Here is a 16,568-nt window from a genome sequence, read left to right as displayed (position 1 = left end):
GTTTTCAAGGTAATCTTTGTATTCTTTCACATCCCAGCTACATTTGCTACAACTATTCCTGCTATTCTCCTGTAAGTAAAACATCTTGTTCATGTGGACTGTCTTGGCCAGAAATTTACTTTGGACATAAACCCCTTCAATTTGATTGAGCTCCTTCCCTTCCACAGTGATTTTCTCATCTCATTCCCCATAAACAGCCCCAAGTGAATTGGATCTCAAAGCTTTTATAGATTTTTATTCCCATTCTTTAAGTCAGTGAACTTAACAGCCTTATTTATGGTCCTTTACCCAAAGCTGAGACTTAAGGGGGTTTTAGAACACATCAGATGATGCACATAAACACACTGACTCAGCTTGAGGCTGCCTGGGATAAAACACTGTCCCTGCAGGAACAGGAGCTACAAATGGAGCATCTCAGCCTTCCAGTGGCACAAACAGCCTCCAAGTGCCTCCTGAAGCCTCTTAACTACCCCTGATCTCAGGGACAGACTCCAGAAGGATGAGGCTCTGCAGCTCCTGAACCAACATCCTCACCAGCTCACCAATTATTCACTTGCAAAGTGTTTAAAAGGGACAAACACACAAAGTCATTCCAAGGAAAACCAGGAGGGGACTGAGCACACACAGACCTGCAGTAACCATTGATGATCCTGCCTGACACCACTTTGGTGAGAGCTTTCCAGTGCTTGGCTTCTCCTTCCACTGGTGCTCCCAGCAAAACCACGTCCTCAATGATCCCTTGGCAGTCTGTCAAGGGAAAGCAGAGCAGCTCAGATTTAGAAGGTGGGTCAGAAAATGTTCTTGAACAAAGGAAGGGTGTGTTCAGATGTGAACTCCAGAAAAGCTCTCATTTTTCTGTGGTTTCAATTTGAAAGACAGGAACAATGAAGAGGAGGATCATAAATATAACTTGGCATCAATGCTAAATGTCTGCAGTTCAGATGGACTCAGTAAATGTGAAAAATAGAGATTCTGAGGCAGTGAAAGGGACTGGGCTGATGGCAGGAGGGAGAAGAGGTCTGGCCTCTACCCAGAAAGATCCTGTTCAAGCAGCAAACATCTGGAAAAGTTTGGAAATCTCTGGAAAGTTCTCTCTGCAGACCCACTGAGCTGGGTCTGCACAGAGCTTTGAAACAGGTGAAAGGAGCTGGCAGCCCATGGAGGGATCCTGTTGTCACACAGGGGGGACAATAAACCCTTCCCACAACCCACCCTGAGAGCTAAGTCCACGAAAAACACGACGTGGGCATGCCAGGAAAAATCCCAAATTCCCAATATTGATTGGGAACTGGCAACAACAGAGGCATTTGGCAATACTAGTGATGATCTATTAGGCTGTTCTGATTTCCTTGTGCTGTAACTGGAATGCCCAGGGCACGATTTACTGAACAGCAATGTCGACTTTAGAGCACAATAAACCTTCCTCACTTATCAGAGAGCAGCAGCCAGGCAATTCCAGGAGGAATAATGATGGAATGAGAAACACTGGGCAGCTCTGCTACTTTCCTAAACTCCTGGACAACAGATCAGTGTCTCTTATAAATCTTTGTGAACAGAGATGAAGCTCCTGGTGCCACTGAATGGAAGACTCATGGGCATAACATGCCCAATCCATACTCTGCACCTGTGGGAAGCTCAACAGGAGCCACCAGTGTGCCTAGGTGGCCAAGAAGGCCAATGGGATCCTGGCCTGGATCCAAACCAGCGTGGCCAGCAGGCCCAGGGCAGTGACCCTTCCCCTGGACTCTGCCTTGGTGAGGCCACACCTTGAGTGTTGTGTTCAGTTCTGGGCCCCTCAGTTGAGGAAAGAGATTGAGGGGCTGGAGCGGGGCCAGAGAAGAGCAACGAGGCTGGAGAAGGGACTGGAGCACAAGTGCTGTGGGGAGAGGCTGAGGGAGCTGGGGGTGTTTAGCTTGGAGAAGAGGAGGCTCAGAGGTGACCTCAGCACTGTCTGGAACTCCCTGAAGGGAAGTTCTGGCCAGCTGGGGGTTGGTCTCTTCTCCCAGGCACTCAGCAATAGGACAAGGGGGCACGATGGGCTCAAGCTCTGCCAGGGGAAATTGAAGTTGGAGATCAGAAGACAATTCTTTGCAGAGAGAGTGCTCAGGGATTGGAATGGGCTGCCCAGAGAGGGGGTGGATTCCCCATCCCTGGAGGTTTTTAACCTGAGCTTGGCTGTGGCACTGAGTGCCATGATCTGGTAAAGGGACTGGAGTTGGACCAAGGGTTGGACTGGATGATCTCAGAGGTCTTTTCCAACCCAATCCATTCTATGATTCTATGAAAGACCTGAGCTAAACCAAATGTCTTGAGGGAGAGGCACTGCCTGGCTGGACTTTTAAACTGAAACCCACTTGGTTTCCTTTCCCTGGAGCTCCCTGCAGTGCCTGCATCCTTCTCCACAGCATCAATCCCGGGGCCTGACAGCAAAACCCAAACGGGCTCTCCTGGAATTAGTTCTTACTGCAAAGCAAATTTGGCACCAATGGAAAAGAGCAAAGAGCAATTCAATTTTGTTTGTGTAATCTGTGTGAGCAATAAAGTTCTGTTCCCATAATTATGGGCAATCAAAAGGGAACCCAGAGCTTTGCTAACGGGAAGCTGGTTCCAAGCAAGGTGCTAAATTCCATGGCCACTGGATAAACAAACAGCTAATTCATCAGGATCCTGAATATTCGGGCAAGGTATTGGAAGCTGTTGTTTCTCCAGTCCTTGGTACAGCTTATTTCTTGCTGAGAACAAAAAATGTTTACCTGTGGCTGAAAAATAGTCATTTTATTTGAATATTTACAGTGTGGGATAGAAAGCTGGGAACAGATCACTGGCCTGCAAAGCTGCTGAAGCTTGAGAGAAATTAAATATCTTGCACAGTGTGCAAACCTTTTAGATGATGAAGAACAGTAAAGTCTGCACAAGGAGGGGAAAAAATTAATTCATTAACCATTTAGCCTTACAGAGAGTTGCCATTAAATAAGGAGCTTTATACAGGAAAATGTGCAATAAAGTCCAAAAATGTGGGAGGAGAGTGAGAACAATGGGATAAAATTAAAACCTGATTAAGGTGATTTTTCCAGGAAAAGTGTGGGAGAAAGCAGCTGAACCAGAGGCCATCACCAGCCCCAGGAGCTGGGCTTTGCTGTGCCCTCGGGGTCCAACTCACTGGGAAAGGGAAGCACCTCCCCATGGAAGTCCTGACTGAAAGGAGCCCAGGGCTGGAATTCAGCCTGTTCCAGATGTAGGGCCAGGACAGCATTCCAGGGCAGTCTGGCAGCAGCATTCCCAACACCTGAGCACGGCAGGGATCCCAGCCCAGGAGGAAACTGTGATCAGGACCAGATAAATCCCCACCGTGTGACACCTCCCTCCTGTCACACACGGGTGGGTTTGAAGCTGCAGGGTCTGGGGGGAACAGCCATTATCAGTTTGCTGTAGTTTGCTAATGGCTAATTATTGAAATGCATGGGAATTGCAGGGAAGAAGGCAGAGCAATGATCCTCCCACAGCTACTGTCTCTGATGGCTCATTTGCTCCATCTTCTGCTACGGTGTCATTTTCTGGAAACCTGCTGAGCTCTGGCTCCCGAACTCATCCCTGATGAAGGATCCCAAAGGTTATTCCACTGCTTTGCAGAGCAGCATTTGAACAGAGTTTGAGTTCCTGCCATGGTGTTTCACTGGCTGATCCCTCATTAGTTGTTTGTCCCCAGAAATGCCACTGCCATCTGGATGCACAGCCCTGCTCGACGAGGCCACGTGTTCCTTTCGTGTGAGACATCCCAGTCCAAGCCCAAATCACTCTCAGCTGTCCCAGGTCCCAGTTCCATTCCTTCTGTGGCTTCCCTGGAATGTGCCAGCGAGGAAGGCCTTGGCAATCTGTGCTTAACATGCTGCTTTTCATCTCACAAACAGCCCAGCTTTCAGAATTCAATCAAGGAAATCAAAAATCAGTGTATGGTGGGAGCTGCTCTGGTACCTCCCTACAATTCCTTGGAGTGGGAGCCAAGCTTCCAATCCCTAAGGATCTCCTCCCATGGACCACTTAGTGACAGGCCCATATTATTCCTGATTTAAACAAAACCCTGAAAATATCCCAGCCTCTGGCATTGTCAGGACACAAAAAGTGTGGATCCAGGGCCAGATTAGGGGCTGGGTGTTGGCTCTGGAGTGACTCCATCAGGATCATTCTGGATTTGATTAGATTTATTTTGAGAACAGGATTCATGTCCTTGAGGACTTCCATCCTAAACCAGGAGTGAAGTTCTGGAGCACAGCTGTCAGTGCTGACCTCCTCCATCCTCACCTGACTCTGCTCCCACTTTTTGGACTTTACTGGACATTTTCCTTGATGAAGCTCCTTATTTATTAGCAATTCTCTGTGAGGATAAATGGTTAAAGAGCTAAATTGCTATGAGGGGAAAGGCAGGCCCACACTCACTGCTGACTCAACTCCAAGATGCAATTTCCATCAACTGATCACAAGGATTTTATTCTCTTTTTCTCTAAATTAAAAATAGAATCTATTAATAAACAGAAAACCACAATGGGTAATAAATTGACAGATGGTTTTATACTTGACTTTGGGGGAAAATTACCATGAAAATAGCAGATGACAGTGGCATTTCAGTGACTTAAATGGAAGGGAGGACTCAGGGAATCAGATAAAAAAGCTGAGAGAGCTCCCAAGAAAGGCAAAGCATCCTCTGCCAGGATCTCAGTGCCACGTGGGCAGCTCCAGATGATCCAAATGCCAAACTGTTGTTTCCAGACCAAACTGACCCACTGGAGCACCCTGAGTGAAGGCAGAGGATTTAATCCTCTGAACTGGGGATCCAGAATGTGGCTCCAAAGGCATTTCAAAACATTTTTAAAGGGTTTTGTCCTATCCTAAAAGAGCAGAGCTCTGTTCCAGAAAAACTCTTCTCTTGGAAGAAAAACTCCTCTATCAGCAGTCAGGAAAATAAAGGAGAAAAAGGCTGGCAGGTGAATTTTACCTTTTTCTTGTGCCATTTCCTGCAGGCAGAAGTAAATGACTCTTGCACCCAGACTGAAGCCAATCAGTGTGACAGGTCTCTTGCCCTGAGAAAGGAAGAAAGGGGAAAATACCATCAAATGCTATTTTAGCCCTGGAAAGAGACACTGGCCTTGGGATGCCCAAGAGCCTGAGACACAGAGGACCTGCTTGTGCATCAGCTTTGAAACACCTGAGCAATTTGGTTGGTTTCAGAGTGTTTATGTCCCCTCAAAATTATCCCCAGTTAAATGTGGAGGATTCTGCTTATCTGAGCATTTGGTATGTTTTGATGTCCTGAAGATCAGTTGAAAGAATTCAATGATTAGAACTAACAACAAAGCAGATCTTTCAAGCAGAACCAAACCAGATGCTGTCATTGGTTTGAAATTTTCAAATGAAAAGCTAATTCAAGGAGCAAAATATTCCTAAAAATGTTTCAATAAACAGAAGAAGAAGCTGTAACACAAAAAATACTGACCCTTTCCAGATTTCAGACTGACTGACAGCAGCACCGTGTGATGGTTATAAAAAATGATGTGGGTTTGCAGCTTTAAGCTTTTATTTTGAATAGCCTAATAAGATTTTCTGTAAGATCAAAGGGAGCCTAATCCCAACATCAATGAGAAATGGTCTTTGTAGCATCCAGGGAGCAGGTGTGTGATGGACACCCTACACATCACACTAACTAGTTTTAGACTCTGCAGCTGGCTGGAATGTGTGTTTTCACAGCAGCAAATGCTTAACAGGCAGTAACAAATGCCCTCGAGCAAAACAAAGGGCTTGCTTGAAATAAAGTTTATTGGCTTTCCTGGGCTGGGAATTTTAGGAGGAATCAAGTTTGTTTCTGTTCTGCTGTTGCACATTGTTGTGACACAGCCCTGGGGCCACAGCTCCCCTCAGGCTCCTCTGCATCACTGTGGGCCAGTGTGAGATAAGCACATGGCCAGCAAAAACCAGTGCTAGCCCAGAAAGTGATGGGAGGTGTTTGGGGAGCAGAAATGTCTTTTTTCAAGCCTTTTCAGGGAGACTGAATAGCTTCTGTCACTTCCCTCAGGTACCAGCCCATTCCATGTCTTTGTAGGCAAAGCTCTCGGAGCATTGGCTGCCACTCACTTTGCTCTCAGGTTGTTTTACTGGAGCCTCATCATGATCAATGAATACTTTTAACACTCTGTATTCTCCCTTCCTTTTCACCTATCCTGACTTCCTGCTCTCCAGTTTCCACGGGGGGAGTGGGTCTGGCAGTGAGACATGTCCCTTGCGACCTGGATCTCTCCTTTCCTCATTTAGTAAAGCTTTAGGTTAAGAGGAACAAATCTCAGCAGGATTTCTCTGATCCACTTGGGACTTGCTCTTTTTCCCCAGAGAACCAGCTTTTATTTTATTAAATTTGTCTCCCTGGAATGATGCCACTCGACAGGTAACCAGCGTGACTATGAAATTCACTCCATGGGCTATTCCAGCTGTTATTCCTGGATGATTCCCGGCCAGTTACCTGCTGTCGACTGAGCAGGATGTGTGCAAGGTGCTTGCCCACTTCAGCAGAGCGGTGCAGACACACTCCCCAGGGGTTGTCAATGACACTGGCCACAGTCAGCAGCGACGTGGGCCACGTCAGGGCTGTCACGATCCCTGCAACACACACAGAGCTCGCTCAGAAAACACCCACAGCAGGACAGTTCACTGAAGACAAAAGCACAGGAGCTCTGGTCATTTCCAGTTCTTCTTTCTCAAGAGCTGAGCTGAGAAATGCTTTGCTGGGCTGAAGGTAAGGAGGAATGTGATCATAGAAACATAGAATGGATTGGGTTGGAAAAGACCTCTGAGATCATCAAGTCCAACCCTTGGTCCAACTCCAGTCCCTTTACCAGATCATGGCACTCAGTGCCACGGCCAAGCTCAGCTGAAAAACCTCCAGGGATGGGGAATCCACCCCCTCTCTGGGCAGCCCATTCCAATGCCTGAGCACTCTCTCTGCAAAGAATTTCCTCCTCATCTCCAACTTCAATTTCCCCTGGCAGAGCTTGAGCCCATCGTGCCCCCTTGTCCTATTGCTGAGTGCCTGGGAGAAGAGACCAACCCCCACCTGGCCAGAACTTCCCTTCAGGGAGTTCCAGACAGTGCTGAGGTCACCTCTGAGCCTCCTCTTCTCCAGGCTGAACACCCCCAGCTCCCTCAGCCTCTCCCCACAGCACTTGTGCTCCAGTCCCTTCTCCAGCCTTGTTGCTCTTCTCACTTGGGTTGGAAGAGACCTCTGAGATCATCAAGTCCAACCCTTGGTCCAACTCCAGTCCCTTTACCAGATCATGGCACTCAGTGCCACGGCCAAGCTCAGTTGAAAAACCTCCAGGGATGGGGAAACCACCCCCTCTCTGGGCAGCCCATTCCAATGCCTGAGCACTCTCTCTGCAAAGAATTTCTTCATGATATCCAACCTAAACCTCCCCTGGCAGAGCTTGAGCCCATCGTGCCCCCTTGTCCTGTTGCTGAGTGCCTGGGATGTTCTGACCCCAAACAGAGGCTGTGGGTGAGCACAACCTGAGGTTTGTGTACAGCAGTAAAGGGGTGTAATAACACAGAGAAGGGAACAGTCACACTTGAGGGAGGGTGTTTCCAGCTGTGATTTCAGCAGAGGAAGTCACTGGTGTGGTGGCTCAGCCATCCAGGAAAGCAGAGCTAAATTACAGGTGTGGTGGAGGAGGCTCTCAGGTCACTCCTGCAGGGCGGTGCCAACACGGCCTCCTCCAAAATATTCCTTCTTTAGGAATATTCTTTCTTTAAGAAGGCTCAAAAGCTACTCTATAAATACAATCTAGGTTCTTACCTGACAAGACAGTGAATTTTAGGGCTTCTTGAGCCATCATGTTCACAAAGCCATTGAGCAGGGTGTCCAGGGCACTGCCCAGCTCCATCAGGTACTTGGATTCCCAGCCCAGGCAGTACTGCTCCCTCGATTGCAGCAAGCTGCTCCACGGTGCTGTGAAGCTCCCTGGGAAGGGATGCAAGCATGGAATTCATGTTCAGGGAGAACACCACAACACCAGCTGACTCCTGGCAGGAGGAGCCCAGCAGAGGATCAGAACAGAACCTGCAGGACATGGAATACTCTGGCAATGCTATTAATGGCAGATCAATGCTAAAGGGCAGAGCAGGATTGTCATCTGAATTAATTAAAACCCTTCCCACACAGTTCCTTCCCCAAATGTTGCAGGGCAGGTTGAAGGCAGCTTCTGACTAAAGTGGCACCAGAGCCCCACAGTGGACTGTGAGATTTGGGAACACACAGATGGGCAGCTACTGGCAGCTCCAAAATCACAAGGTGGCAAATTCCATAAAATTCCTGTCCTCAGCCCCTCTGTTTGAGGGAGTGTGTTCATGGAAGGAGGACTAAGGATGACAGTTTAGTTTTGCTCTTTAAAACATTCTAGCACATTGCTAGTTATGGAAGAAGAATGTGTGTCATCTGTAACTCCCTTTTAAGGGCAAACAGACACAAAAAGGTTCCTGGAGGGACACACTTTTCTCTCTAACAGTGCCTGGGAGCCCTCCAGCCCTGAGGATTTGGACCCCTGGCAAGCAGACAATGAGAAAAACCAAAGCACAGCACTGCAAAGTGAAAAAAATCCTCCCTGTGACAGCAGAGCTGCACCCTGGCAAGTGACAGGGCAGAGACATCCTGCTGCATTCATGATATCCAGTTTAATTATGATGCTTCTCAATAAACTGGCAGTTGTTCAGTCAGGTTGCTGAACACATTGGCAAGCAGGTGACATATTTTTTATGACAAGCTATCCTGGAAAATACAACACTACAGACCTTTCAAGGTCGCTGCCTGGAAGTCACCTTTGAGTGCTGTGCTTAACAGGATTTACTTGGCAGAACTTTCTTGCCAATAAACCTCATTAGCTGCCTGATATAGGGAGAAAAAAACCCCACTATTTTCTGTTAATTGCTGGAGGATAAGCATAAGGTCTCAGAGAGACTTGGTACTAGTGTTGGAAATCATTTCCTCAACAGACCATGCAGCAATTATTAACAGAAACTATCACTATTCCTATCACTACCCAATTCCCTGCCCTCTCTCTGTTTCCCTGGAAAGTCTCACCAAAGTCTTATGGTGAGAATTGATGTAGTTTAATTCCCAGGCCATGGAAATTAGGAGTAGACCTGGTACCTTGTGGGCACAAACACAGCCTGGAGTGGACACAGCCCCATCTTTTCAGGCTCCTCTGGGTTTCCTCCCCATGTTCTTACCATATTTGCCAGCACACAGCCAGCCAGTGATTGCTATGGTGATGTGAAGCTGCTTCCCTTCAGTAAGTGGGAGGAATTCAAACTCTTCTATGGCTCCCACACGTTTCTTCATCTTGTATCCTACAAACAGCCAGGCAGAAACACATGGCTCAGAGATGGCACAGCAAGGACACACTCTGCTAACAGCAGAAATTCCTTAAGAAATTAATTGGGTAATCTGGATAGGGATATTTTCCTTTCCAAAGCCCCCAGCAAGTCCATGCATTGCTTAGAGCTTGGTGAGGAGCCAACATGGTCCTCCTGAGCTTGTGTGATCAGAGGGAATCCAGCAGAAGGGTTTTTTTTCTGTAACAGCTGCTGCTCTCCAGGGCAGCATCTTTCTAACCCAAAGCAGCAAGTTTTCATTTCCTTCACTAACCACAGACCAAATATTCTTTCCCTATTTGGTCACACAGCACCTTAATCAGCACTGAAACAAAAACTTCCCAGCTGGCACCTCAAATCCCTTCCCTTGCTCTGCAGAGCTCAGTGAAGTCATGAAGTGCATTTTCACACATGACCCTGGGCCTCAGTGGCTCAGAACCATGAGGTCACTCTCTTACCAGTCAGACCAGCTCCTGCTGCTCCAAAGAGGGATGCCAGGACAGCAATCCCAGCAGTGGATCCCAGGGCAGCAGCTCCGGCACTGCCGATGATGGCGGCGGCTCCTGCAGCAACCAGAGGGGCAGCCAGACCCCCTGTCAGACCTGAGGGGGCAACAGGGATGTCACCAAACCAGCCACCCCTCACAGCACCCAGCCAGGCAGGGCCCTGTGCTGGGAGGGAGCTGCTCATGCTGCTGGAAGGGCACAGACCACGGGCTTTTGGCATCCCCAATAAAGGGGCTTTCTGAGACCCTCCCCAGGCCCTGAATTTCTGCCCAAATTCTTTGACTGACTTCAGTAAAAATAATTTCCAAGTCAAAGATGGACTGTGTGGTAGACTGGGCTGAGCTGTGCCCTGTTTTCTCAGGAAACACTGATCCAATCTCACTTCTTTTGATTTGAGAGTTGAAGATCTGATCCTCTTATAACAGGAGAGCAAAAGAGGAGACAACACTTGTAAGGGTGACAACCTCAATTTAGTATTTCCCCCAGACAGTGAAGCTACACTGAAATAATTTTCCCAGCTAATTCAGTTTTATTTTCAAGTGGCTGAAAATACTTTTCTGGGATTCAGACCCCCCTGTCCCTGGTGCTGTGTCCCCAAAACACCAAGGGCAGCCTCACCTATCACTGTTCCACCCCCAACAGATGCCAGACCAATCAGCAGGTACCTCTTCAGCTTTTTCCTTCTTTCCTTCTTTTTTCTAGAGACTTCTGCAGATCTGTTGGGGGGATTAGAAGCACAAGAACTGAGGAAAAACCCTAATGGATAATTCTGCATCAAAATCTGCTTTTATTCTTCTCAGTGTAATTTCCCTCCTGGGAACAGTAAAAAGGAACATGCAGGTGTGGACTGTGACACCACACTGAGATTTATGGGCATGGATTTAAGAGATTTAAACTGAATGGATTAAATGGACCACAGATTTAAATGGAAACGATTTAATTGCTGACAAAAGCCAACAGATGTTACTTACTTGGAAAACCTTTCCTAATAGGGCTGAAGCTTGTGGAAAAAAAAAAAAAGGAACAAAAAGTCAACAGCATTTTATTAATTATATGCTGCCTACGTGTCCTAAAAAACCACAGGAAAGCTCAGGAGAAAGAGGGAAAAGTGCTTGAAACAAAAGGGAATAGGGGTAATTTGTGCTAAGAAACAGAGATGCAATTAAACTATTTCCCAATAACAGTGTTTATACTGAGCTGCTTTCTAATTGCACAACACAATATAATAAGAAAATAGGAATTAAACACAGTCATTAGTTCTTTTGTCTGGGTGCATTCAAGCTGTATTTTAACAAGCTTATCAGAAGGATGTAAATAAACCTAAAAAGAACAAATGTCACTTCTTAGCCACTACTTTTGACTTCTCTCCACTGCCTTTGGCTTTTCTCTTACAAGAAATGCTTTGACTTCAGAGGAAAGTGGGGGAAACAGAGGATTCTGCAATAAGTTGTTTGCAGAGGCAGGTTCCTTCTGGTGGTTAATCCAGGCCTTGAAATGTAAGAATTTATCTTGCTCCCAAACTTGGATATTTTCCCTGTTAATCCCAGCCTAATTGTGGATTTTCATTACCCATGTAATTGCCTAATCCTTCCTGGAGCCCCCCAAGCACACTGTAATTTTGATAAAGACAATTTTCCACGAGTCCCAGACAATTTGTGGCTTTGTGAAGCACAGCAGGAGGGGATGGAGCTCAGTGGGTGCCATCCCTGAGTCACTGGAGTCCCACTGGGCACAACTCCCAGGGGCCTGCGTGGCACAGAGGCTTTGCCTCCACAGAGATCCTGCAAAAACCCATCCTGGGGCACCTTCCACAAACAGTGTCTGCAGAGAAAAACCTCTCCAGCCATTTCTGTGTGACCACAGTGGACAAAACAGTGTTGGGCCTTCAGGGAATCCCAGAATCCCTGAGGCTGGAAAAGCCTTGCCAGCCTATTCAGCCCACCCTGTGCCCAGTGCCCACCTTGGCAAAGCCCTCCCACCCCAGAGAGCCCACCCTGTGCCTGATGCCCACCTTGTCCCCCAGCCCATGGAGCCCAACATGTGCCCGATGCCCACCTTGGCAAAGCCCTGCCAGCCCATGGAGCCCACCCTGTGCCCAGTGCCCACCTTGACAAAGCCCTCCCACCCCAGAGAGCCCACCCTGTGCCTGATGCCCACCTTGTCCCCCAGCCCATGGAGCCCAACATGTGCCCGATGCCCACCTTGGCAAAGCCCTCCCAGCCCATGGAGCCCACCCTGTGCCCGATGCCCACCTTGGCAAAGTCCTCCCAGCCCCTGGAGCCCACCCTGTGCCTGATGCCCACCTTGGCAAAGTCCTCCCAGCCCCTGGAGCCCACCCTGTGCCCGATGCCCACCTTGGCAAAGCCCTGCCAGCCCATGGAGCCCACCCTGTGCCTGATGCCCACCTTGGCAAAGTCCTCCCAGCCCCTGGAGCCCACCCTGTGCCTGATGCCCACCTTGGCAAAGTCCTCCCAGCCCCTGGAGCCCACCCTGTGCCCGATGCCCACCTTGGCAAAGCCCTCCCAGCCCCTGGAGCCCACCCTGTGCCTGATGCCCACCTTGTCCCCCAGCCCATGGAGCCCATCCTGTGTCCAATACCCACCTTGTCCCCCAGCCCATGGAGCCCATCCTGTGTCCAATGCCCACCTTGGCAAAGCCCTCCCACGCCACAGAGCCCACCCTGTGCCCAATGCCCACCCTGGCAAAGCCCTCCCAGCCCATGGAGCTCACCCTGTTCCCAGTGCCCAGCTTGGCAAAGCCCTCCCAGCCCCTGGAGCCCACCCTGTGCCCGATGCCCACCTTGTCCCCCAGCCCAGAGATCTGAGTGCCACGGCCAGTCCTGTCTTGGGCACCTCCAGGACTGGGCACTCCAGACCTTACTGGGTAGCCCCTGCCAGTGCCTGCCCACCCTTTCCAGGCAGCAATTCCTGCTGCTGTGCCCCCTGCCCTGCCCTGGCCCAGCCTGAGGCCGTGCCCTCTGCTCCTGCCCTGTGCCCCACTCTGTGCCTCACTCACTGATTTGAATGCCTGGCTTTGGATAAAATTGCTCCTGGAGCTCTTTAGTCAGACTGTTCATACCTAAGCTGGCAGTGCCCAGCAATTCCTGTTCTACCTGTGGTTCATCAGCTTTTACAGTCACTCTGCTGCATCTCAGGCTGAAAATAACAATCAGGAGAGAGTGGAATGTGTCTAACCTGGATTCCATTATAATAATGAGCAGTTTGTGTGGAGAAAGCAGCAGCAGCCAAATCCTGCCTGACGATGCAGTAAATAAAATTACTGTCAGGAGAAGTTTTACCTGTCACTGTTTCCCTTCTGGAGCTGCCAGAAATGCATCCTAATGGCTTCTCCATTCCCCTTATCACTGGATTACCAGGCTGCTTTAATCCACTGCAGTAATTAACTGCTGCTTCTGGTACTTCTCTCCCCTCAGTGAGCTCAGATCTGCAGCTTCTGGCCTGAGCCACAAATGAGGTTCAGAGATTGTTTAATGCTCACTTTGCAAAGGAGAAGTGGCAGGAGTGCTCATTAACAAGCACCTGATGTGATGTTTCCCAGTTTCTTACAGGACTGTGTACAAAAGGAAGGTTCATACCTGCAGGTCAGAATGTGTTTGGTGCAAGTAGTGTGGATTTAAGTGATGGGAGCATTGTCCTATAGAGGATTGTACATTTAATCTTGCAGGTTCTGGGCCTCAATCCAACACATCCCCAGCAGCACAGGCAGGAGCAAACCCTCCTGTTAACAAATCCCAGTGAAAACACCTTGCAGGAGCTGCCAACCTCCTGTTTGGTTGTTCCAGTGGATGGTGAAAATGGAAGCATCCCGAGCACATGTTGGCATTCCCAACCCCAGAAATCTGTGAAGTCGAGGAGGTGACAGGTTTATATTCTGTTTCCTTTCCCCATTGACTCCTGACTTTAAACCAAACAAAGGGTCATGGATTCCCCACAAATGTCAGCCCTGTTCTAGCACTGCAGTAATGAATGTGTTCAAACTGCAGCCTTGGAATCCTCTCACTACAAAGATCTGTCCTTTCCCTCTCTTCTAACAGATGTTTACTTCCATGCCTGCAATTTGGGCAAAGAACAAGGCACAAATCCATGGCTTTCTCCTCAGCAGACACTCAGGAACCCCATTGGGCTGGTGGCAGGGATTGAAAGCCACACTCTTCATATGCACCATAATTCTCTCCCCATTATCAGACTCAGCCTAAAGGCCCAGGACTGAGTTTATTTCCACAAGCCAGAGCAAAACAGCCCCCATTAATATTTCAACCCTTGCTCCTGCAATCCATGATCTTTGAGATTATTTTGACTTTCCCTTTTTACAGTACACTATAAAGTTATAACTTTACATAAATACAGCTATAAATAAAAGATACCCATCACATGCTGGACCCCACGGTGACATCTGAGCTGGACCATGTCACGAGGGTGTCAATTAAAGCCTTTATTAGCACACAGGTTAATCTTATAACCTGTTTGCTGAGTTGACAGATAAAAATATTTTCCTGAAAAGTCCACCACGGACGTGTTTACTGCCCCAGATCTTGTTACACTGCCCCATAATTCCTGCCTGATAAGCAGAATATAAAGATACCACATTTCTTACAGATACCAACTTTTTGGCTGTTTCACATCTAAGAAGTGCTCATTAAGAGAATTAATCTGATAACAGAGAATTAGGATTTGGGTCTGAATCTATCTGAAGATACAGAGTGTTGTCCTCACAAATCTCCCTTCACCAGGAGTTATCCAAACAGGCACAGAGATGGACAGATCCACAGGAAATGGGCAGCTGAAGGGTATTGGGCCAGGAGAGAAGAGACACAAGATCTGTGATGGATTTCAGCAAAATCTACAGCTTCTGAGGCAGCTGGAGCAGGGAAAGGAGGCAGCTCAGTGTGGAGCAGCTTTTACCACCTTGCAAGGCTGGCTCAGCTCTGATTTTAAGAATGCTGAGCTTTCCTGCTTCTCAGTGCTGTGAGGCTTCTGCAACCCTAATCAAGCCATAAATGATTACAGTAAGAGCCATGGCAGGAACAATCAGAGACTGGACTTAGGTACAAGTAATTACTGTTAAGCTTTCAAGCACTGGCAGCATTTTTTGTTTTGACAGTCAACACAAATGTTCTTACTCTGACTCTTCCTCTTTCTGCTCCTTCAGGCTCTCAAGCAGAGATTCCTCCAGGACTTCCAGCTCCTCCAGGGGGATCCTCAGCAGCAGGTTGATGTGGCAGATCAGCACCCTGGCTCGAGCATCATAGTACCCTTGAAGAGAGGGAAGGCCAGGAAAGCAGTCAGTGTGATCACACCAATGAAACAGTGAGCAGAGCACTCAGCTGGGCTGCAGGGACATGTCACACACAGCCCTGGCTCCTTCCCCCAGTCCTGTTTGTTTTCCATATATTGGAACTTGAGATGAGAGGGATAAATGGAAGATCCTTCTTCCCTGAGAACAGAGCCACCACAGCAGGTAATGCCTCTAGGGCAGGAAAAGAGTCTCAAATCCTTTGGTCTCCACCCCTTGTGGCAAAGGCTTTTGGCATCTTCCCAACAGAGAAATTGGCTCAGTTGGTTAAAACTTGGTTGTAACAATGCCAAGGTCGTGGGTTCAATCCCCTGTGTGGGCCATTGACTTAAGAGTTGGACTCAATGATCCTTGTGGGTCCTTCCAACTCAGAATAGTCTGGGATTCTGTGAATAGAGAATATTGCCTTGTTGTCATCCTGTGAAATGCTGCAGCACAACCAGTGCTAACTGGAATTATCAAACATATCCATGTGGGAACTGGGCACAGCACATCCCAAGTGCACCAGGTGGCATTTTGTAAAAATGCACCTCCATTTAAAGCTTTACATTCAATTCATCTTGTTGGCAACTTGCTCTGGAATGTAAAACTACACACCAGCTCCCCCAGCAGCACCACTGACAACTGTCTGCTTTTGTAGTCCCTTGCAGGAGATGCAGGAGTGGACAGGACACTCAGACAAGCCCAGAGAGCAGAGCTGATTTCTGCTGGGCTTGTAAGCAGGTGTTCTTCAAGAAAAGGTATTTTAAGTGTAATAGATTTTAAATTATTTGTGCCAACTCTGGCTTTTCTAACCCACTTCTCTCAGCAGCACCTGCTGCTTCCTGATGTTGGGCTTTTATAAAGGGTTCTTGGTGCAGTCTGGGATGAAAAACACGATTGTTTGTCTCAGGGTGGGTGAAGATCCCAGCAAGACCCAACGACAAAGGATGTTCATGATCCCCACTGCACACACAGCAAATATGGCATTGGGCAATCTATTGTTGGTTTATTTATTACCATCATTACCAAGATACCAAACTCATTAAGGAGCCTTTAATGACACCACTGGTCAGATTTGTGCTTAGTTGAGAAATAAGGACTGGATTTATCTTTGTTCCTTTGTGATATTTGCCACGTCCTGCAGGTCCCTGCAGGTGTTTTAACAAGTCCCCTTCTTGTTTGTGGCTGCCAAAACACTGCTGAGCTTCCTCCTCAGCCAGCCTGGCACTAACTCAGCCAGGCTTGGAAATACATTTCTTTTAAATTCCAGCTTAGCAAAATAAGCAGTTTTCTAATAACTGACTTGCCAATTTTCCATTAAAAATAAAGCAAGAACAAAACCTGGTTTGTTCTGTCTCA

The 16,568-nt window shown here is 48.0% G+C and overlaps 1 protein-coding gene across 1 annotated transcript in view; it reads right to left on the bottom strand.

Moving 5' to 3' along the window:
- Positions 1–16,568, bottom strand: part of TMCO4 (transmembrane and coiled-coil domains 4) — a 38,591-nt gene that overhangs the window by 11,371 nt on the left and 10,652 nt on the right. The window contains exons 5-12 of the mRNA XM_071575565.1: positions 15,055–15,187; positions 10,533–10,630; positions 9,867–10,010; positions 9,265–9,384; positions 7,835–7,999; positions 6,506–6,642; positions 4,991–5,075; positions 630–747 (exon numbers count right to left, since the gene is read on the bottom strand). Coding sequence (XP_071431666.1) covers positions 630–747; positions 4,991–5,075; positions 6,506–6,642; positions 7,835–7,999; positions 9,265–9,384; positions 9,867–10,010; positions 10,533–10,630; positions 15,055–15,187 — 1,000 coding nt within the window. The remainder of the gene's footprint in view (positions 1–629; positions 748–4,990; positions 5,076–6,505; positions 6,643–7,834; positions 8,000–9,264; positions 9,385–9,866; positions 10,011–10,532; positions 10,631–15,054; positions 15,188–16,568) is intronic.

Source organism: Pithys albifrons, chromosome 22 (genome assembly GCF_047495875.1).
Source record: "Pithys albifrons albifrons isolate INPA30051 chromosome 22, PitAlb_v1, whole genome shotgun sequence".
Classification (NCBI taxonomy): Eukaryota; Metazoa; Chordata; class Aves; order Passeriformes; family Thamnophilidae; genus Pithys; species Pithys albifrons.
Note: the sequence above shows the minus strand (reverse complement) of the source record. Positions and strands in the feature narration are given on the sequence as shown.